General features: G+C 37.5%; 1 protein-coding gene across 1 annotated transcript in view; it reads left to right on the top strand.

The window, feature by feature from the left end:
* The window catches only part of GOLPH3 (golgi phosphoprotein 3), a 32843-nt gene that overhangs the window by 6281 nt on the left and 4389 nt on the right, over positions 1-22173 (top strand). The window contains exons 2-3 of the mRNA XM_010395138.4: positions 13523-13654; positions 19195-19309. Coding sequence (XP_010393440.2) covers positions 13523-13654; positions 19195-19309 — 247 coding nt within the window. The remainder of the gene's footprint in view (positions 1-13522; positions 13655-19194; positions 19310-22173) is intronic.

Raw genomic sequence — 22173 nt, forward strand, 5'->3', positions numbered from 1 at the left:
CCAGTACAACATATACTAAACTACTGCATTTCACCCTTTTTTTTTTTTTTTCCCTTTTTCCTTCCCTGTTTGTGATGAACCATTGAGATAATACACCCTATAAGCTAGTAGATCTTTGTAATGGGAAAGGTGTTACATTCAAAGCTCTTTTTTTATTTGTGGATGTTACATGATTTATTCATCACACTAGGAAATTAGCTGTCAGGCTTTTTGCATATCTTTCTCTTGCTGATACTCTTTTAAGCGCTTGTGAGCTGCTTTTTGCTCTATGCTTTCTAGTCATCTGCCTTTATGGTCTTACTAGATAGCATCATGTAATTATGTTATTTGGAGTCCTTAGCTGCTAGGCTGTCTTTTGTACATGGTTTTAGAAAAAGGTTTGTATTAGCTTGTCATTCTTGTATAGCACAGCACATTGCACTTTCATTTGTTTTATTTCAATAGACACTTGGTTTTACCGTGGTGCTTCCACACTGGGCAGTTTCTACCACGAGAGAAGCATTCTGTACATGTTGTGTTGTAATTTCAGTGTTCTGTCTTCTGCAGTGCACAGTGACCCAGGCAGGTATATGATACTCATTGTGTAGCTTGAGGTGAATGTCAGGTGGATGTTCTGTCTGTACTGATCGCTCAGGAAGGGCTAACTGCAACAACTTTGCCTGAGCTGGGTATTTAAATGGAATTCCTGCTTTAGCAGCTTCTATGGCTGAGACTTTCAGTTTGGAGTTAGTATATGTTAAATACTAAATGGAGGAACTTGTTCCTTTTAATGTGAGAAGAGTGCAGTGGGTGGACTTTTATTTAATCTCACAACAAAGATGTTGACATGGCATTATTATGGAATACTCTGTTTCTTGAAAATTGTTTGCACCTGGACAAGTGAAACAAGTGACAAACTAGAAGCTTGTTCTGAAAAAATCTGAAAGAAGGATGGGTGAGATTTGACAAAGAAAAGAGGAATCTCTCTCCCTTATGTACCCTGTTTTTTGAAGACCCAAAATATGACTCTAGAATGCCATCCATATTAACGACCAGATGCAGATTACTCAAAATTAAGCATTGTGCATCTCCCCAGTTTGAAATAATACAGCATTTTACCTGTATTATTTCTTTTACAGTGTTTTTAATTGTGACTGCTGTAAAAGAAAAGGTAGAAGAGAGGAGGGTAGATGTTTTATTTGGGGGCAGATACACTGTATTTATAAGACTGGAGGAGGGAATTATATTTTAATCAGTGTGGCCTAGTTAGTCAAAGTTAGTGAAACCTCTATCTCTTATTTAGCCAATAAGGGACCTGCTTTGTCTGTATTAGAAAGACATACCAGATTCAGTTTTTCCTACTGTTTTTAAGAGAAATGTATCGGACCTGTCTGGGGTAGAGTTGATTTTCGTCATAGCAGCCAGTATGGTGCCATGTTTTTTATTTTTGGCCAAAACAATGTTGATAACAGAACAGTGGTGATAACACGCACCCTGTGTTTTCTGTTGCTGAGCAGTGTTTGCACAGCATCAAGGCCATCTCTGTTTGTCACTCTGCCACCCCCTCAGTAGGGTGTGCAAGAGGCTGGGAGGGGGGACAGCCAGGATGGCAGACCCCAGCTAACCAGAGGGATACCCCCGGCTGTGCAGTGCTATGGTCAGCAATAAAAAGAGAGTAGAGAGAGCAGGGTAGATGGTCATAGCTTGGGGACTGCCTGGGCATCAGTCTGCTTGTGGGAGGTACTAAGCGTTTAGCATCACTTACTTTTGTTTTTTTCACTTAGGTCTTCCCATTCTCTCCCCCCATGCCAAAGTGACTGGGGCAACAGTTATGTGGGACTCAGCTGCCACCCAGGCTCAGCCCAGCACTAGGAGACACTAAATTCTAATTAAACATTTATTTCATATAAATACGAGATTTTACATTAAGTGCCTTTAGGAGATAGAGTAGAAATCTGTTTGTTGAAATCAAAGGTTATTGAACAAACTAATTAATTACGTCTTAATTTTGCACCAATATGCAGAATAGAGATTGGACCCTGATGGAAGGTGGCTTTGCAAGAGTCATACAAATATTTGAAGTCATTATCTGCTTGTGTATACACTTAATCATGAGGAAAGTTGGGCTTCTGAGTTTGTCTTGTCATTTCTAAGTGATCAGTCAGACTCTTAAATGTTGATTTAATCAGAGGCTTCATAAGGGTTCAGCAGTATGTGTGTGCTAGTTGCTTCCTCCTTAGCAAATTTAGGTTTATTATCTTCATTTTAATGAGAGATTTGCCTGTGTAACATTCGCCTGTGTACATGCTTGAAAACGTGGGCAATAACATTTGGCTTTAGTGCTTTCAGCACCTGACAGCAGTTGCTATGTGTTTCTTATTCCTAAATGCAGTGGCAGGTTAATCAAATACCTGACAAGTTGCTTGTCAAGAATACTGCGCTTTGTAGAATATGTATGCGTGCTTTCCTAAAGTATTTCTGTGTTTGACTGTCAGAACGTTTCAGAGATTTCCCCCACTAACTTACCTTCTATTTATAACTAGAGTACAATTTATGTTCCAGTAAAATGACTAATGATTTCATTTGCATGAAAAGAGGAAATCAGGAGGGACTGGAGTCAAACATCAAAGTCTTTGCCTTGTAGTATTCCAGTAATAAACACCCCTGCAGTCTGACTTGCCTTTTTCGTCTTAATTTTCAAAAGTTTCATAGGTTAGGATGTATTATTAGATGTCCTGCAAGTTTCTGGGTTGAGAAGGTGGTGGCTTACTTGAAAAGTCAGATCTGCAGGAAAGAGCTAGCTAGGTGTAGGTTGAAAAAGACCTAGTCTAATGTGGAGAGGAATCCAGTTTATTTAAATTGCACATGACTTGAAGTTTGAATATTTTTCCTTTGACACATGAGAAAATTCAGAGTATTTCTATAGCAGTGTTTTACTTGAATAATTTTTTAGCATTTACTAAAGTAAATGCTAAAAAAAAGGGAAGTTTTGGGCATCTTGTTTTTATCTTTTTAGTGTTATTATTGAGTTTCCAACTTGAGAGGAGCTGTTGACTCCCTGGAAGTCATAGAAGCCCAGCAGAGAGACCTTGACAAATCAGGGGATTGGGTTTCATTAACTGCATGAGGTTTAACAAGGGCAAGTGCCAGATTCTGCAGTTGGGTTGGGGCAACACTGGATGTAGGGGGGAGTGAGATTCTGGAAATGTCTTGGGCACATAGTGAGATTGTTGGGGGTGTCCTGTGCAGGGCCAGAAGCTGGGCTTGATGATCCTTGTGATTCCCTTCCACCTGAGGTTATGGGTACAGGATATCATGGGATATGATTCTGTGATTTCTGACTGATGACTGGTAAAAGGGATGAATGTCTCCTAAAATTATTTTGTCTTTATAATGTCCTCAAAATGTTTTTTCCAGCTATTTCTTTTACTGGATCTGAAATTTCTTTGTTATCCATTTTAGAGATATCTGAAAAATGAAACTGTTGCTTTTGGTTATTAAATACATTGTTTGTCTGTATAATACATAAAAAATAGCCTTCTCTGAATGCATTCATGTCAAGTGAAGCTGGGTCATGTGTTTAACCAAATGTTTTAAAACAAGTTGATCTGTAGAAGCAGTGAAAATCAATGTATGATAGACAGTAGATGGTTTGTCTTTTAGTAATTTGCTAATAATTATGAATTTTATTGAATCATGTTGCTGTCTGAACCAAAATTCAGTTTTGTGTTTCAGGATTGCTTGTTGTCTTGGAATCTAAGCATGAAGAAAAATAATTGAATGTGTTCTCAGCTTAACCATCATTCTTCTATTCCAGAATTGTGGAGGTTTTTTGTCTCTCTTGTCTGATAAGTCCATTGAGAAGGAAAAAGATTGAAACTATTATTGAAGAGTTATTCAAGCAAGACACCCTAACCCTGAACATTTTATTTTCAATTTGGGCTAAAACCACACAGTTCCTTGCCAAAAGAAGTTGATTTGGGACTTGCCAAAGAATGCTGCCAGAGAAGCTGAATTTGGTTTTATGTTTAAATCTGGCTTTGTGCAGTACTGTAGCGTTGTGAAGTATGAGATTTTCTTAAAGGTAGTAAGTTGATAGCTATTAGAGTTAGTAAAATGAAATACATATATTTAATGTATATTAGAAAGTGAGAATCTCTGGGTTGTTAAAGCACATGCATAATTTGACTATGTCAACTTGTCTTGTTTGAGGCTTACTGTCAGCTGCAGCTTCTGTGCTGTTACTATGCTTACGTTCAGGTTGATATAAATTACAATAACCTGCACTGGAAAGAAAAGAACAGATCTTTTTGGTTCCCTGAAGATGAAAATGGATCAGTTCATATGGGATACCTATGGTGAGAGCAGTCTACTTTTACCTTGAGAATTAAAGTAATTTTGGACATTCCAGCCTGTCTTCAATAAATGTTGCAATAGGTTTTCCTTTTTCTTGTCTTCTGTAATTGTTTTCTGTTGTTTGCATTTTTCCCACATTGTTATAAATATGTTTACTTAGGCTGGCAGAAAGACTTTTTAGTTGGTTCTCACTAGACTTCAAGGTGCTTTATTTGTTTAGTCTGTCCAAGGCTACTGAAGCTGAATCAGAGAGTCACAGAAGTCTGTATAAGGATCTAGCTGAGGTGGAACAAATGCTGGCTGGCTGCAGAAGAGAAGTTCTAGTAGTGACCAGCATTTCTGTTTGTTATTGGGAACTTGGAAAAGTTTGTGGACTTTCTTGAATTTTGTGTTCATTCTTCCAAGACCAGTTTGCCTGCTATTACGTTGTGAAGCTTCTTGTAACAGCATGCTGGAAAAAAATACTTCATTTTTTACTTTTTTTTTTTTTTTTTTTTTTTTTGGAGTTCATTATTTCTAAGGGATAATCTAAAAATAATCTAAAAATAATGTAATTGAATTTTTTGACTGAAAAAGTCCGGTGTCAGATTTGTTGTACAAATGCTTTATAAAACACACTAAGCGTTAAATCAAGCATCTATGGCATCACTCTTGCTGACTCCTACCCCATGCAAAAGTGTATTAGTTGTTCCTTGTAGAACGATGATGTTCCTAAATAAATTACTAACTTTTAAGAGTTTTCATATCTAAAGAATCCGTAAACTTAATGCTTAATTTTATTTCCCAGTAGCTCAGTTACTGACTTTGATTTGCCTGAGATTACTGCTTGTAGTTGTGTTATCATGAAGAAGAGGTTTCTTACATGCAACAATATCAGACAGTTTCTGTTTCTGCAATCAGCAGTTCCAATCAGCAGTTTCACCTTCAGCTAGGAAGGACAGGAACAACAGAATCATGTGCAGGTGTTAGGAGACAATGTTCCATACTGTTCCTTGTCCTCTCCTAGTGCTGTCAGCTGGTATCTCCGTTTAATCCAAGAGGATGCAGTGTTTCTGTTGTAGAAGAGTGCTGGTAATAGATGCATTTGGAATTCTTAAAATTAGGCTTTTGGGTCAACAGAATGAATTTAAATTCTATGCTAAAACGTTATTTATAATAAACCAAGTAGTTTTGTTACCCTTTCTCTATATGTTCTGCTTATATTTTGTACTTCACTTATTTGAATTTGGGAGCAGTTTTAAGATGTGTTGTAGAAATTCTTTAGGTAAGTGCTTTCAAAAACTCACAGTAATATTAGTAGTTGTAGAGAGACTACGTAAAGGTATTAAGATGGTTGCTGTCTTTTGGGGGAATAAAAAGCCCTATGCTTTTCACTCCACTAGTACTCTTCATTAAAATCAAAATACTTTCAGGCAGTGTTTGTTTCATGAGCAGTCGTATCTGTGAAGCAGATTAAAGTTGTAAAGTTTCTTGTGACCAATTCTCACATTGGAGATAGGGTACAGGGGGAAGGAAGCAGTCATTTCTGACATGAAAACTGTGGCAGACCAAAGTTCCTAATAACTTTTCACCTGCTGCAGAGCACCTGGACAGTGTATGCTGTTAATCCTTTACTTTCTGTTCTCCCCAGCTGTTTTTCTGTGATCACAAAACTACTACTTCAGGGAGGAACTCCTTGACTAAAAAGGTGACATTTCTGTCACAATTGTGATTCAGTCCGTTATGAAATACAACTTTCTACAGCCTGTATTTCAAGATAAATTGTCTCTGCTTGTCTTTTGCAGTAGGTTTTAAATGGGTGACAGATGATGATTTTATATTATTATGTTCTCTCTGTGCTTTGTGTTGGCTAATAATAGGCTAGTAGGTGCCTCTGAAAGAACTTGCTGTTGCTTCAGAGAATTGAAAAGGGATGCTATTGCTGTCTTGTCATATTTAAATAATATAACTTCCAATTCATGATAATCAGGGTAGTCATTGCTGAAGTCCAAAACGGGGAGCTGAAGGTAATGATGAATAGTGCGTGATACCTTAAGCTTTATGCTTTTTGTATTTTCTGAGCAGATTTTAGTCATGAATGGCTTTAGTACACGTATCCTGATAGTGTTCTTTGTCCCGAAGACTAAGTTCTAACTGAAACTATTCAGGTTATAAAAACTGTTCAGGATTTGCATGCAGTTTATCTATGGAAGTGTGGGTTGTCACTGAATGAGATGCTGTTACATGTTGCTGTCTGTCCCAAGCACATTCCTTCCCTTTCCCATGCTGTCTCTGAAATTTGTTCACCTGCATGGTGAATCAGGTGAGTAAACTGGCCATTAGCTCTCAGAAAGACCACTTTCTCATCTGGATGACTTCACAAATACTGCTGTGGGCTCAGGAGAGAGAACAGCAATGTGCTTTCCTGGACTGAAGAAATACTTTGTCTTCAGCAGCAGTTCAGGCTTTGGACTACTTCCTTGGGTTTAGTCCTCAAACAGCTAAAAGTGAAGATATGTTGGAGGACATACCATCTCCAGTTCCAAATTGCAAGGTTTTGTGCAAGGTTAAAATGAGATGTGGTGATACTGACTTGAAGGGTCAGTAAAACTGAAATGAATCTCTCCAAGATAAAAAGTAGTGATTCACAAGAGTTGCTTGTGCTGGGAAGGTAGTTGAACACTAGGGTATCATTTTGTCCTGTTTCTTTTCCTGCTGTTTTTCCCTTGGTGTTTCTCTTTGCCACTTTTAGTGCCTCTAAGAAAAGAAATCTGAGTTTATGTATGTATAGAACATGAGTCTTTCTCAGAATTAACTACATACAGTGAGCATGCAGGTACATTTTCCCTCCATGACACTGCTGTGTAAATGCTAGATGTAGGTAGACTCTTTGCTAATTGTGCTATTCAACATGAAAAGCAGCTCATATAAAATTTATACCAGCTGATAACTCAATTTACCTTGTCCAGTCCTACAGATGACCTGAACTGACTTTGAAAAGTTTTTTTTTCCTAGTTCAAATTCCATTTTAGTTAGTGTATCTCAGACTTACATGTCTTGACAACTGTTTCCTCTTATCCTCATCTGAGGAGTAGAACTGAACGTCGTGTGTTCTATGTGTCTCCAAACTGTATATTTATTATTCTGGCGTGTGTATTTGGTGAGGGTCCCTAAGTGGACCTGGAGATAATTGTCCTCAGTAACTTCCCCTGATCCCAGCAAGCATGGGATATTTTCCAGTATGTTTGTCATCTGTGATCTCAGAGAACATACCATGAAAATAGTCTGCCATATGTTGGAAAGAATAGATAGCAAGGAAGAAACCCCTGTTTGGGAAAGCTCAACACTTGTTTGTATATAAACAAACCAGTAGCTCTTGTGTCTCAGAGCTTTTATATTGCTCAACAGAATGTTTGAAGGCCATCTATGCAGAAGTAATGAAAGTAACAGCAAACTCCAGTGAGTTTGGGAAGTCTAATTTTTCTTATCTTTCATCATCCAGGTAGAACTTGTTGCATTTTTTTTGTCTGAAATAGTATTCTGATAGAGAACAGGGTAGCTGTAAATTCAGAATTTACTGTTTGCTAATGTGAAAGCTTTCTTGAACCTGGATTGTACCTCCTAGCTGATAAACCCTGAAACTAAGGATTTGATGTCTTCTGACTAGACTGTAAGGTGTAATACCTTGGAGCTGGGACTTCTGAACTCCTCAGAAGCTGTAATTGTTCATTTCTGCTTTCTGTTAGTTGGCCATCTTCCCTTCTGATTGAGCTGCCATGTCTGGAAAGAGTTTAACCAACATTTTATTTATTTTGTCTGTACACAAAGTCTCAGAAATTTACCAAATTTCAAAGTCCTTTTTTTGTGTCTTTCATAAAAGAAAAATTTGGAATTTCCTGAGAACAGGAATTCAGGGGTTTGGGTAGCTGCAATGATGTTTCTCCTTTAGAAGGTTCCCTTCAGTTGTTCGGTTTATTTGTTTACCATGGATGTTTTAGTTTTATGTTTAAGTAGAAGTTGCTAGGTGAGGGTCTAAGGAGTACTATTAAGTTTGAATGTAAAATGAAAAGGCTTTTACTAAGAGAAGCATAGACTGGGCAGTGTTATGTGCATTATCCCAGAGAAACTTCTGTTGTGGTTCTTCATAAATGTAAATTGAGTCTGAGTCGGCCAAAACTTTGACCTAACACTGACCTGTGATACTGAATATGAGTCTGTGTGGATCTCAGGATGGGCCTGAGGGGCCTGTTGTGCTAAAATAAAAAAACACTGAAATTTTTTGGTGAGTAGGCAGCTGTAACCCATGAGTTACCTTCGCAGACCATTACATGAGTTTATGATGCTTTTTTAAAAGATGCATGAAGCTGATTGCCATTTGCAATGGCTCTGTGGTCTGCAGAGTAATTGCAGTAGCTTGAGACTCTTTGGATTATAATGCATTGGCAGCTACAGTCTGTGTTCTGTAAACAGGTGCCCTTAACCATGTGAGTTAAACACATCGTATTTATTTATATTACCGTGTTTGTATTTTGACGCCTCAGGGCTGTAACTCTGCAAGCATTTTTCTTTCCTTTCTCTTGAATCTGAGGTAATTTTAATGGATTTTTTTACTCTGCCTTCTCCTTTCTTGTCTGTGCCAGGTGTAGTAGAACTGCTGTTCACCTATTCTGAGTTAACTGAAGAAGTGGAGAGAGAATGTGTATTTCTGTAGTGGGAAGAGCAACTGTTAGCAACTCTGACATATGAAACAAAGTATTCTTGAGTAAAAGGTTACCCGGTATTTTGTGAGTCTTTTGTTCTATATTTTATTTAGAAAGTTGTTGGGTTTTTTTCCCCTTTTTTTTTTATTCAACTTTGCAATCCATTAGGGGTTACTTCTCTGTATGTATAAAAGTAAAATTACATCTACAACTTAATTGCATTTTTTGCACTGTTACTGCTGGGTACCTCTAAATTGCACTTGGGATACAGAAAATAGTGATGTTCGTTCAGTGTGGTCTTTCTGTTTGTTAGATTTTTTTAGTTATTTTTTGTTTGTTTGTTTCAAATAGAGCTAGTGTGACAGTAGCCTGGAAGCTGAGTAGTAGCAATGTGAGACGTAACTGTGAGTCACTGCTCTGTGAAGGCTGGCTGTTTCGTGCTTAAGTGAAATGATTTTGAAGTTTTTTGCAAGTCTTAAAGCAGCCTTTATTATGTAGAAGTCACTAACATACTTGGCACCAAATACCTTCAGGCACATCTGATCACGTTAGTCTTCTCACACTGATTTTTTGACATACTTGTGAAGTTACAGTGGTCATGGCTGCAGTGCCCTGTTGGATCAGAGATAAGGTGTTAGCCTTTTAAAGAAAAAAAAATTTACAAACAACCTTTTGAATTTTAAAATCTCTCAAGTAAATTTGTGGCTCTAAAGAGACTAAGTAGAAGCAGGAAGTAGAAAGTAGGGTAGTTTACGTAATTGGCCTTTGTTATACAATGGACTATTTAATAGGGAGTTTCAGGTGATTAATGAATAACTGAACAGGAGTACCTGTGTGAGCTGGAAGTCAGGTAAAAGGGAAGGGAATAAGAGAAAGTGAATAAATCCCATAGCTGGTGGGAAAGAAATGGCCTAATGAACATGGATTTTGAATAACTTATTATTAAAGCAGAAAGAGAATCTTAGGTCTTTGCTTTGCCATACCTGGGTGGAAAGTCTGAGCTTTCAAAGTTAATATGGTAACAAGTATTTGGTGTAAACTTTATTCTTATTTCCCTTTATGCTTGTCTAGCAAAACTAGTTTTTAGCTGAAAGTTTCTAGGTCACGTCTGATGAAAAATGCTTTTGTGCTGTGTTTGTGTAAATAAACATGACAGTTGTAAACAGTTTTTTGATCTTTGAGTCAGTGTAGATTTAAAATTTTGTCTTGCAAGCTATTCATAGCTTAAAGTGCTATTCTAGTGTGATTGCTGTCAGATAAAAATAATCTCCTGCTTTGTATGTCTTCCCCCCTGCTGCTTAGCAACTTTAATGAAATAAGTATTTCTTTGAGTTAGAAAGTTTATAAAACTATAAGACTTGCAGGAAGACAGGTGATGTAAAAATACTTGGTGTTGTATTTGTAAGAAAATTAGTGCTGTTTAAGAGCATTAAATAGTGCAGTTAGTTGCATTTCTAAATAGTGGTGTTTGATCTTCAGTCAAGGGTTTTCAGACTGCTAGCAATTTGGAATAACTGAACAGTTTTTAAAACCATTTCCCTGTCTCATTCCCACGTGCTGTAATGAGCAGTGGCCAGTGCACATTCAGGGAGAGGGTGGGCTCAGGATGACAATTCCCCCAGTGTACATTGACTTCATCCTGGTCCACATGTGGTTTACAGATCCATTGCTGTCTGTCAAACTTCATTATTAATCTTGTTTTTTAAAGGATTGTTAAAAAACTTTTGCCTTCCTGTTAAAACAACTTAATGGAAAAACAGAAAAGAAGTTGGCTACTGACTCCTAACCGATCAGCTAGCTTTGTTTATCACCTTTTAGCCCTTGTTTCCTTTATAAATAGTGTATTATTCTATATTGCCATTCCACCTCTCTGTATATTATTAATGTCCACCCCTTTGTTTCTCTTCTGTGCACCTTTTCTAGTTATGCTGTATGCCATTTAAAGTAGGTGTCAAGAGGGTGTTTGGAGTGTCGAAGATAAGTGTCTTCCATTCAGTTTTAGTTACTCCAGGAAGTTTGAGTTAATTTAAAGGATGATTTAGTTAGACTGTTGTGTGCTAAACCAATATTCTGTGAAGGTTCCTTCGATTGTCTGATATCTTTGCAGTAGGTGTCAAAATCAACTAGTTCATCTACCTGAATAATCAGGAAAGATCAGTTTAATGGATTGAAAAGAATCTCTTTCTTAACTGTTAATAGCTGTGCACTTTCTGTGTATGGAAATATAACATTCCTTCTCTAGAGGATTGCCTGTGAACTCTGAGCCTGGGGGGCAGAAAAAAAATAAGAAGATTGTGACACAGTGCACAGTCTCATGATTTTAATGTCTTCTGACCCACCAGAGCAAGCAGCTCCATTTATGAAGGATATAATCTTTTTGAGCTGTCTTTCAGGATCACTTGGTTAAAAGCTGTTAGGTGGGTGTGCAGTCTCCATCCTTGGAGGTTTTTGAGACATGCTTGAATAGAACCCTGAGCAATTTGACCTGACTTTGTAACTGAATCTGCTTGCAGCAGGAGGTTGGACTAGAGACTCCAGTGGTCACTTTCGACCTGAATTATCTTACGAGCCCTTATTTCTCTGCAATCCTCAGCCTATGGCCATCCATGTTAACTACTGGAACAGAGGAATTTACATCTGGTAATTGGTGCTGGGAGTGGTGTAGTTAATGTCACTTCACTGAAAAATAGTAATATAAAAAATAAATTCAGCTTTCATTACTGAGAAGGGGAAAAAGCATCAGCACTTTAATTGTTTGTGTAATAATATGGAACTTTCTGTGAATATAAAGAAGTGCAAATACATTGTGCCTGTGAGCTTGTGCAGTAGATTTTTAGTTTGTGTATATATTGTCTGACTTCAGAAATTATTATGTAAAGAGACTGATTGGAGATAGAATATGGTAGTCATATCTCTTCCTGCTCAAGCAAATACTGAACCTTATCATGTCTGTTATTTGACAAAGAAAAGCTGGTGCCAGCCATACTCCTAACTACCGAATGGCATCCTAAGAGTAGCTGATACTTGCAAAGTGTCAACTCTAGAGTAGAAGGCTGATTAGATAACTTCTCAAATGCCTTTCCAAACTTACATTTATGGTGTTTTAAATAAATATATGGGACCTATTTTGGTAATTGCCTTAGAGATTCAGGGCTTTTGTAGACTTTTTGGAAGTATTGGTCATCTATATAACACAGCTCTTGAAAATAGCTAAGTGCAAAATTGAAGGAAATAGTCTCACATTCCTGGAAATCTGTACTTGATGGCGTTAGTTAGAGACTGGTTTTTAAATTTAGTGGACTTAGGATATGGGCATTGTATCTTTATATATTGGCAGCTTTTGTCTGCAAAAAGAGTAAAATTGACTTGCTCTTGATTTAAGCTAGTCTTGGTTATTGGTTAAGACAAATTTATGAGAAGCAGAGCTCTCTTCCGCCCTGCCTTGTCCTGTGTAGAGCACCTTTCTGTAAAGTATCCCAAAGTCAGTATTTTCAGAAGTGCTTCATTAGAGGAATTTAGAAAGATCTTTATGAATCATATCAAACATTTCTGCGGACATTTCTCAAAAGACGGAATATTTCTCAATGATTTTGCTTTGTCTTAGATACTCAAACATTTTAAAGTATGCAAGAACACTGTTGGCTACTCCATAGATAAAAGAGAATTCTTTTTGTAAGGTTTTTTTGATCCTAACTTTTGAACAATGGAATACAGAAGCCAATAGTTGTGTTTCTAGATACTGATGAGTAAATGTGTTGGGTCAAGTGATCTGTTCTGCCGTTTAAGCAGACAGCTATCAATGCAGAAATAGAGATAAATCATGGTAGGTGTGGTGTGGTTTGTAAAATAAATGTGGTTTGCAGCTTTGCAGTTTGTATAAGAACTAGATGCTTCAAGCTGTAAAAATATATGTTTTCAAAGGATTTAAATGGCAAAATGGTAGCTGTTCCAAATATTTTTGAAAGCTTTTGTCTTTTAGTTTACACTGTCTGAGTCAAAATAATCTGTTCTGTGATTTGTGCTGATTGCCACATTCCTGTTTTCCAGTATACTCCATAGTTAACTTAATATCCGTTTTCAGGTTATTATTGCTTTGTCAGTGCCATGCTGTTTATGCATGTAAAATCATGTTAATGTTTCTCAGTCACTCAGAAGGCTGTGTGATGTCAGCAATGCCAAAAGCTTGATGTCTTAAAAATGTCGTATGTTTATTTTGACTATGTATAAAACTACACTTTATACCTCACCATTCTTGGTGTTGCCTGCTTTCACTCTGTATCATTTTCCTGAGGATTCCCCGTTCTTCAAAAGGCAGAGACTGAGTGTCAAAACTAATAGAGGACGATACTGTTTCTCTTTCATGTTTTCAGGGCAGGAATGATAGTGACTAGTGATGCCACTTCAAAAGTATGAAAGCAGGAGAACTGCTTAGAGAATGTGGCAAGGCCTTTTTTCTGTTCACTTTCAGACAGAGATGGACATATCTTACTGTTTTCCATTCTTCACAGGGTTACACATCGTTCTGGAACGATTGCATCTCCTCGGGTTTGCGTGGCTGTATGTTAATTGAATTGGCATTGCGGGGGCGTCTCCAGCTGGAGGCCTGTGGAATGAGGCGCAAAAGTCTGCTAACAAGAAAGGTAAGTGCAGGAAAATGATCACCTTTACTTGTCATGCTCCACACAATATAGGAGCTGTAAATTACAACTGCTTCTAAGAAAAGGAATGGGGTTTTTTTTCTTTATGTGATGATTCTGAGTAATGACATAAAGTGGATGTGCAAAGGTAAAAAGTGTTTCAGTGGTGAGATGAAGTGCCTTGGAAGATCTCTGGTACTTGTTCTGTTTGTTCTTTGGATGTTTTGCTGGTACTGTTGGGAGCCTTGCACCAACCGTTGGCAGTGGCTCTGGCCAGGATGCAGTGGCAGCAGTTACTGCCAGTGGCACCAGCTGTAATCTGCCAAAGGCTTTTGCAATGCCAGTGGGATGTGGGCTGAGGCTAAAAGGAATGGATAACTGCCAGATGCCAGATGTGTCCTGCAAGCCACCAGTTTACTTCAGGTGTACACAATGCTGCAGTTTGTGCTTGCAGTACATGGGAAGGAAACCATCCTTTTATTTGGGGCCCATGAGAACACAGATCTATCTAGTTCATGCATGAGGCTGGTTTGTTAAAATTGGTTATGCTCTCTGACCTTCAAGATGGCCACATGTCTAAGGTCCTTTATAGAATTAGGCTGAAGATTTGAGGCCTTTATTTTTTACTTTAACCACTGAATTTTTCATTTGTACAAAATGTGCAAAGTCACACTCTTGGAAGAATTTTTACTTCATCAGCAATAGAGGATATTTGTACAATAAGCTTATTGAAAACCTGGTCAAATGTTGTCTGTCCACCACAAATAAATTCTCTTATGGCACATTTCCCTGTCAATATTTGCTGAATTTTAAGGAAAGCTTGTGAATTCCCCAACCTCCTCCCAGCATCCTTCACTTCAGAAAAATCGAACCTCTGTTCTGACAAGCAGCCCCTTACTTCTTTTAGCCTCATTTAAGCATATTCAGCATTGATTAGTTCGCACTTTTTTTTTCCTCCAGAGCTTTTGGCTTCTTAGGCATTCAGTAGTGTTCGTCTTAGGCATTCAGTCAGGAGTTATTTTCATTCTGTGAAAACCTTGTCAGCTCTGTCTACTTGAAATATTAACTGTGAGGTTGCTGGGCTTTTTTGGAAAGTGGAAAAATAACCTCTGTGTGTCTCCACTAAAAAATACAAGCAGAATTATTGGTGTGGGTTGTGTTTGGTTTTTCTTTGTTTGTGGTCGGGTGTTTATTGTTAAATTTTATCATGTGGTTTTGGGATTGTGTAGATGTGTTTGTTTAAGGTCATCTAAAAGCTACGCAATTTAGAGGTTTTCTTTTTCTGCTGTTGTAAGGCATTTGAGATACTTTTCTGTTTTCGGGCAGGAGGGTTCTATAAAAATAGGCATTAATTTAAAATTTAAATGGAGGTTGTTTTCTGCTTAAGTACTTTCCTGCAAACAAAATCCCTAACTACACCACGTCCATCAATTTAGAAATCATTCTTGTTAATGACTCGTGTTGTGGCACCTTATTTGAAGTTTTCCATTAACGCTAAATTTCAGTCTTGTTCCTGAGTTGGCCAGATTTAAGTGTCTCTACTCTGTCAAGTGTCCTCCTTGTCATGCTTCTGCAGGCATTGCTCCCCACACCCTTAGCTTTGGCTGTGAAATAAATACTGTGTCTAATAATTGGGAAGAGCTGTCTAATACATCCAGGGTTGTGATTTGGTGGCTGAAAACTAATTTACTTAGATCAGTTTAGTTTTTACATGAACCACTCTCTTGATCTTGTAATCTGGTGGGGCACAAGTAAGGTAAGGTGAGGACAGGAAGGGGGTAGAACTTTTTCGGGTAGTTTTTCAGGCAGTAGCAGAGATTTATAACCAGCTAACTGTGGCTTTGATCATATAATTAACTTAAAAAACAATAGCTACAATGATTTTTACTTAAAGCCTTAAATCAGGTTGATCTCTGTGATAATATTTTACACTTCAGAATGGATCAAGATGCATTAATCCATGGTTGAAGGCCATAGAGAGTCAAATGAGACTGAGAAAAGAGTAGACAAGGATTTGATGGACCTTAGTGAAACTTTGTAAGTGGATATGATGTGTTACACATTGCAACATCCTTGTAAATTTGGCTTAAGAGTATGTAATCGTTGCATCATTTTGGAGTTCTGTCTACTGGGATCGATATTAGAAACAAGTAAATGAATGTTGAGGTTTGCAAGTGGTTATTGAGAATAAAGATGGTACTCTACATTGCCTTACAGCCTCAGAGAGCAAACCAAATTGATAGAATTATTAAAAGCAAAAGGAATCCCAACAAATCCTTCTCAGATTTACTTCAGTATTTTTTTGCTTACAATGCTGAGCAATTCATGCATGATTGAATTTTTACTTAAAAATCAGCTCAACAAGTGCGTAATCTTCAGCTTTGCTTAGTTGCAGAGCTGCATTGTGAAAAATGCAAATTAAATATTCTGTATAATTGAAATTTCCTTAGTAGATGAGTATCAGGCAAATCTAGTACCTGATCAATCATGGAAAAATGGGAATAAAGAAAATTATTTTGCCATCAGGCTAAGGACCAGCATCTCTGAAGAACCAGGATCTTCGCTACCTTAGTCCCTCTGTTAAAGAGAGGAGAAAAGTCCCCCTTGTGAGTGTTAAATCTTCTGTGGTGATTCAGTTGATGCGATCCCAAAGCCACCTGATTTCCCACTCTGAAGAGCATTAGCCAAGAAGCATTCAATCACTAAGTTCTTCAAGGAAGAGCTGATCTGTGAAGATTCAGAGGTGGCTGGGCTTCTGCTGTTGCCTGTCTCCATGTGCTGGGGAGTGGGAGAGAAATATTATGGAAGTGTGAACCAACATACGCTTATTTGAAGGAAAATATAATCTTGACTGAAGAAACAGTGCTGTGGATATTCAGTATAGCAGAGAAGTGGAAAAATAGTTTGGTATTGCTGGCTGGAGAGACAGGTAAACTTGGGAACAAAGTCACTGTGCACTGTGGCTTCACAAGAGCTTATGGATCCTTGCTGAGTTGAATTGAGGCCTCTGTGCTCCTTTCCTCTAAATGCCTGTATGTTTAGGCTGGTACTGTTGTGCTGTGTTGTATTCATGCTAGATTCTTAGACTTCTTTGCAGTGGTAGAAAAAAGTATTTTAAGCACAAATAAGCAAGGAAAGCTATTTCCTAAACTTAAATCTCTTTACTTATATCCTAAACTTAAAAGCATTTGTAATCTCTTCAGTGAGGTTTGCTCTGTTTGTTTTTAATAATAAATCAGGTTAAAAAGATGATTTCCCATCTTGCATCTTGCCTGCTAAGGTGGGATGGTGAGTACCGTGTACCAACTGCAGCAGGCTGGAGCAATCCTGTGTGACTGAGGTTACTGTGAAACTAAACATGGGGCACTTGAAAGAAACTAAAATACTGTGTGAATGTCAGTTTTTAAAAGAAAGGAAGATGAGTAAGTTGGGTGTGTTTAGGCTAATTATTAAAGGAGTATCTGAGAGGTGACTATTAGTAGCTGCAATCTAGCAACTTAAAATCTCATTTTGAAGTATGCTCCTATAAAATGAAAGAACAGGCACTTGCAAAAATTTAGGATCTTGATACAAAGCTGAAAGTTGTAATATAATTATATGGGTTAATAAAGGTTTTGAGTGATGCTGTGAAAGCTTGTAAATCAGAAAGATAAATAGGTATTGTTGTGTGTTTAGTTTCAAATAGGGATTGTCTGGATTAAAGTGCAGATGTGTTCTTAAGACCAAATATCTGAAGTTCATGTTGGAGTGATCTCCCCAAAATGGAGACCTGGGCAGTATCTCAAGAGACCATCTAATCCTGATGGAGTAACAGATAGTGAGTCCTTCTCTGGTAGATGTTTAGTCTTAAAATTCTGTACTGAATGCAGTTCAGCAGCTCCCTGAGTGTTTTAATTTGCCTGTTGAAGTTTTCTGTATTTCTAGACTAAGCTGGTATCTTCTATATCTCCCAAAACACCTTACACTACTGGCTTTTTTACCCTCTTTTTAAAAATACCTCACTTTCTAGATCTAAATATACTTTGTTATTTTTAGCCTGGCATTTTGCACTGGTTCATTCTTGCTGATTTATTATGAAAATCTTAGTTTCTGTGCTTTATATAGACCATCTGAATACCATTCCAGCTATGATCTGCTAGGTACTCACGAAGATCTCTTGAGCAATTTTAATTTAATCTTGTAGGTTTTGTACACTTTTGCACACCAGCTGGGGATCATCTTTTGAAGTTAACTTTAACCCCAATGGTAGGACATCAACTTCAGCTCATTGCAGCTCATTTCAGTGTTATCACAGGTCTTATGAAAATGCATTGACTCTATTTTTTGTAGTAAGGATTATTAGAACTATGGAACGGAAAAAAACTTGGGATATATTTCAGGAGGACATTTTCGGAACACCTTTCTGATTACTCTGAAGTGTCAGGAAAAATAAGAGCTTTCACTTCCTGCTTTTCATAGGGGTGTGTGTATATATATATGTATATATATATATATATGTGTGTGTATATATGTGGAATTGTGTTGATGAATTTATTTTTCTGTCAATCGCCTGCTACCTTTTACCTGATGCTTATAAAGTGCTATCTTGTAAAACTATTTAAATTGCCAGGTACAATAATAACTACAACTACTATTACTATTATTAACAACTGTATTAGTTCTTCTGTAAATAAAGATTTTATTTAAATATACTGACTCGAGCTAATTTAATCTGTAGGTTTTCATTTGATGCTCTGATTTTCTATCCAGGAAAAGAATTGTATTTGTACATGGTTTCTATAACTACTTATATTGGTGAACAAGCAGTTAATCAAATTCTTAAGTTTTATTATGTTACTCTGAATAAATTTTTTGTCATGCTTTCCTGAGTGAAGAACTCAAATCATTTTAGAGGTTATTAAATAACAATGGAATTGCGTTTATTGTTGCATGTTAGGGGTTTATTAGTACGTATGTATTTTCGCTAATATGTGTGGTTTAACTGTTATTAAATGAAACATTGTTACCTGGCAGTGTGTTCTTCAGAGCTGCAAAACTTGCAGATGTTGTTATGAACCTATTTTTATCCATTAATATATTGTAGCTTTTGTGCTTTTTCACTGCTTTTTTTTTTTTTTGATGCAACCTTATTGTTTAACTCAGTATTTTAAATAAATTGACTTGAAGCAGTAAAACAGACTGTATTCAGAGACTAATTTAGTGTAGCATACTTTGTTTTGGGGAGGTAGCAAAAGACCTGACTGGATAAGTGAGTTATTTTCCCTAAAAAATTAGGTTTTAAGTTTGTTCATAATACTATAATTTTAGCCCATTAAGGTTAATTTAAATTACAGATAACCTCAGACTTAATGTATTTTGAATTAAAGCCACAGATATTTTTTTTTTAACAACAAAGGTTTGCGTTTTCAAAGTTGCATATTCTTAAGAGAGAGTTCCTTATTTTCAAAAAAATTCTTCCGCTTTTCATAACAGGTGAGTATGGTGAGTATGTTTGTCATAACTGAATTATGTCAAAATACTGACTGTGTTTTGTTCATTCTTAGGTGATTTGCAAGTCAGATGCTCCTACAGGGGATGTTTTGCTTGATGAAGCTCTGAAACACATAAAAGAGACCCAGCCTCCTGAAACAGTACAAAATTGGATTGAACTGCTTAGTGGTAAGCCTCGGACATAACGTATTTGCTTTTTTTATCCAAATAAACCTAATTATCTGGCATCACTAGAGATTATGTTGCAAGGGTTTTTGAGAGAAAATACGCAGAAAAGTTAATTAGTCTGTCTTCTGGGGTAGTCTCTTGTTGATGTAGCCTTTAATCAAATATAAGTAACTGTTGCTTTTGACTTAACTTGGTACAGAAAGGATCTGTATGGAAGTGTCAGAGGACATCTCAACTCGGTGAAAGAGGTGCCTTCCGCTGACTCTGAAGTAAATCAGGACTGCACCCTGGAGATGTAACTGCCTTCCTTTCCCTGTGTTTGGAAATGAGGGTTAGTGGAAGTGAGGAGCCTAACTGTGTGGACTGAGTATTCAGATCTTTCAATAAAGAAAGGAGGTGAAGAGCTCATAGCTCACATGTAAGACTTGAGGGTGATTTGGCCATTAATCATAAAGAAAAAAATAAAGCATTAAGAGTTTCATTTTTTCATTAACTGAAGAAATGTAATAAATATTTTAAAATGTTAAGATACTTCCTGTTGATCAAAACAAAGTCTTCAAGATGAGTACTTTGCACACAGCTCTCCCTGTAAAGCTAGTAAATAGTTGTGATAAATGAAATGTCAATTATCACAGAATTATGAACAGCTTGCATTGGAAGGGACTTTTACAGGCCATCTAGTCCAGCTCCTCTGCAGTCAGCAGGGACATCTTCCACTAGACCAGGTTACTCAGAGCTCCATCCAACCTGACATTAAATGTTTCCAGGGACGGGGCATCCACCACCTCTCTGGGCAATCCATTCTAGTGTCTCATTGTGAAAAATTTCTTCCTTGTATCTAATCGCAGCCAGCTGTCCTTCACTTTAAAACCATTACTTCATGTCCCAGGCTCTGTTAAAATGTCTGACCCCATCTTTCTTGTAATCCCCCTTTAAGTAGTGAAAGGGTGCAGCAAGGTTTCCTTAGAGCTTTCCCCTCTCCAGGCTGTACTGTAGACAGAATCAATCACCAGCATTCGTCTGTTTTCACAAAACACATAAATACAGCTTCCTTGGAGTAGATCAGCGCTGTGCATGAGTTGTGCAAACAGCGCAGGAAAAAGCCCTGTTTAGTCAACAGTGTGAGAGGTCAAGGTAATGAGACTTGGAAGTTGCCTGTGTAGAATCTGTTACTTCTTGCAACTGATGAGCTGCAGAAAAGAGCAAACTCTCTTTGCCTTTCTCTGCTTTCTTGTTTCCTTTGTTCTTCCCATTCATCTTGCACCACCTTAAACAGCCTTCCTTGCACACCAGTTCATTCTCATCTGTCCTCTCCTGCTCCTTGGCTGTCAGGCAGGGGGTAGACTGGACTTACAAAGCAGCCCATGTTGGAGGGAGCATGGCTGCTGCAGAGCCATGCAGTTCAGTTCTCACTCAGTTCCCCTTCCCTCTTACAGCCTGCAAAAACAATTCATTTTTCTTGTCCCAAATACATAATTTGTGCTGACATTTCACCTCCTCTCCCAGTGCAATGCACATCAAGTTAGGACTGGCTCAAAAAAGGTCAGCTAATATGAACTAGTGTTGTAGGTTTTCTTTGAGCTAAGCTAAGATTTTCCTGACCCTGCTGAGCTTTGGCTCTGGGAAGATAGTTATCATCAGTGCTGTGGCTAAGGCTTAAATCAGTCATTTTTACTAATGTATGTTTATTAATTACTAATTATTCGGTGGCATTAATGTTCTTTGCGTTTCCTGCGGTTTAGAGATTGGCTCTTCTGAAGAAAATTATTTCAGTGGGTCTGGGTGGGGTTTTTTCTTTCTATTGGTCAGTTGGTTTTGCTTTGTTTTGTTTAATAAATTCATAAACTCTGTTAGAATTTTGATTTGGTGACCAGGTCAATCCTGGAAAAAAGCTACTCTATCCATAATTACCAGTGACTCAGAGCACTGCTTGGAGTTACAGTATATGTGAGTTGAAAGCCATCATGGAAATAAATATATGGACATGTAAGATGATGTTTGTCAGGCTGATATTTATAAGGTACCCTCTAAGGAAAGCAAGGGTGTGGAATACAGAAGTTTGGATCAAAATGTCAAGTTTCCTGTAGATATAGCACGCATCTGTTTCTGCAAGTGTCTGTGTAATTGAGGAGCTTGGTCACAAGGTGTCACCACAGCAGTTTCATCCACATGGCAACTGTACAAAAATCTAGGAAATAGACTTTGCCCTGTGAAAGGTAGTAAGGAAACCACTTTGTTCGTGTGATAGGTCCGTTCATGATCAAAATGGGGAATCACATTCAGTGACATCTGAGACCTATAAGGATTTGTGTAGTTCAGACCTGGTTGGTTCTCTGCCTTTCACTCTGCTGTTGGAGTCACCTCATTTATTTACTTATCTTGACTGTTACTTGGATACAGTGTGTGTCACCCTCCATCACACTGGGAGAAATCTCGAAGTTACTTGTGGCTTCCTGTTGTTGCTGCTGTTGTTATTTTGTGCTAACCAATAAATTTTTTAAAAGCTTGGTACAGAATTCTCATATAATTTATGGAAAACCTCCATCTATGTAAGAAATACTTAATGTTGTTCCTTTTCTTGCCCCTTAAAATGCATAGTCTTTTACATCAGGAGGGGATTTTAGTTCTTAAATACTTAATAAGCTGGAATTCAATTTTTTAGCCTGTGAAGTAAGCTCTTAAGCAAAGGTAGAATTCTCACTGCTGAACAGTTTTAACTTTATCAGGAGCTGTTGATGCTGATTTTGTGTTTTTTCAATTTCCTCCTCTCTGCACACAGTCACACACTCTGAAGGCCCCAGTTCTTCTGCCTTAACAAAAAGCATTAGGAGTAATTTATACAGAAACATTAAGGGCTCTGCCCA

The sequence above is a fragment of the Corvus cornix genome, chromosome Z (assembly GCF_000738735.6).
Source record: "Corvus cornix cornix isolate S_Up_H32 chromosome Z, ASM73873v5, whole genome shotgun sequence".
Classification (NCBI taxonomy): Eukaryota; Metazoa; Chordata; class Aves; order Passeriformes; family Corvidae; genus Corvus; species Corvus cornix.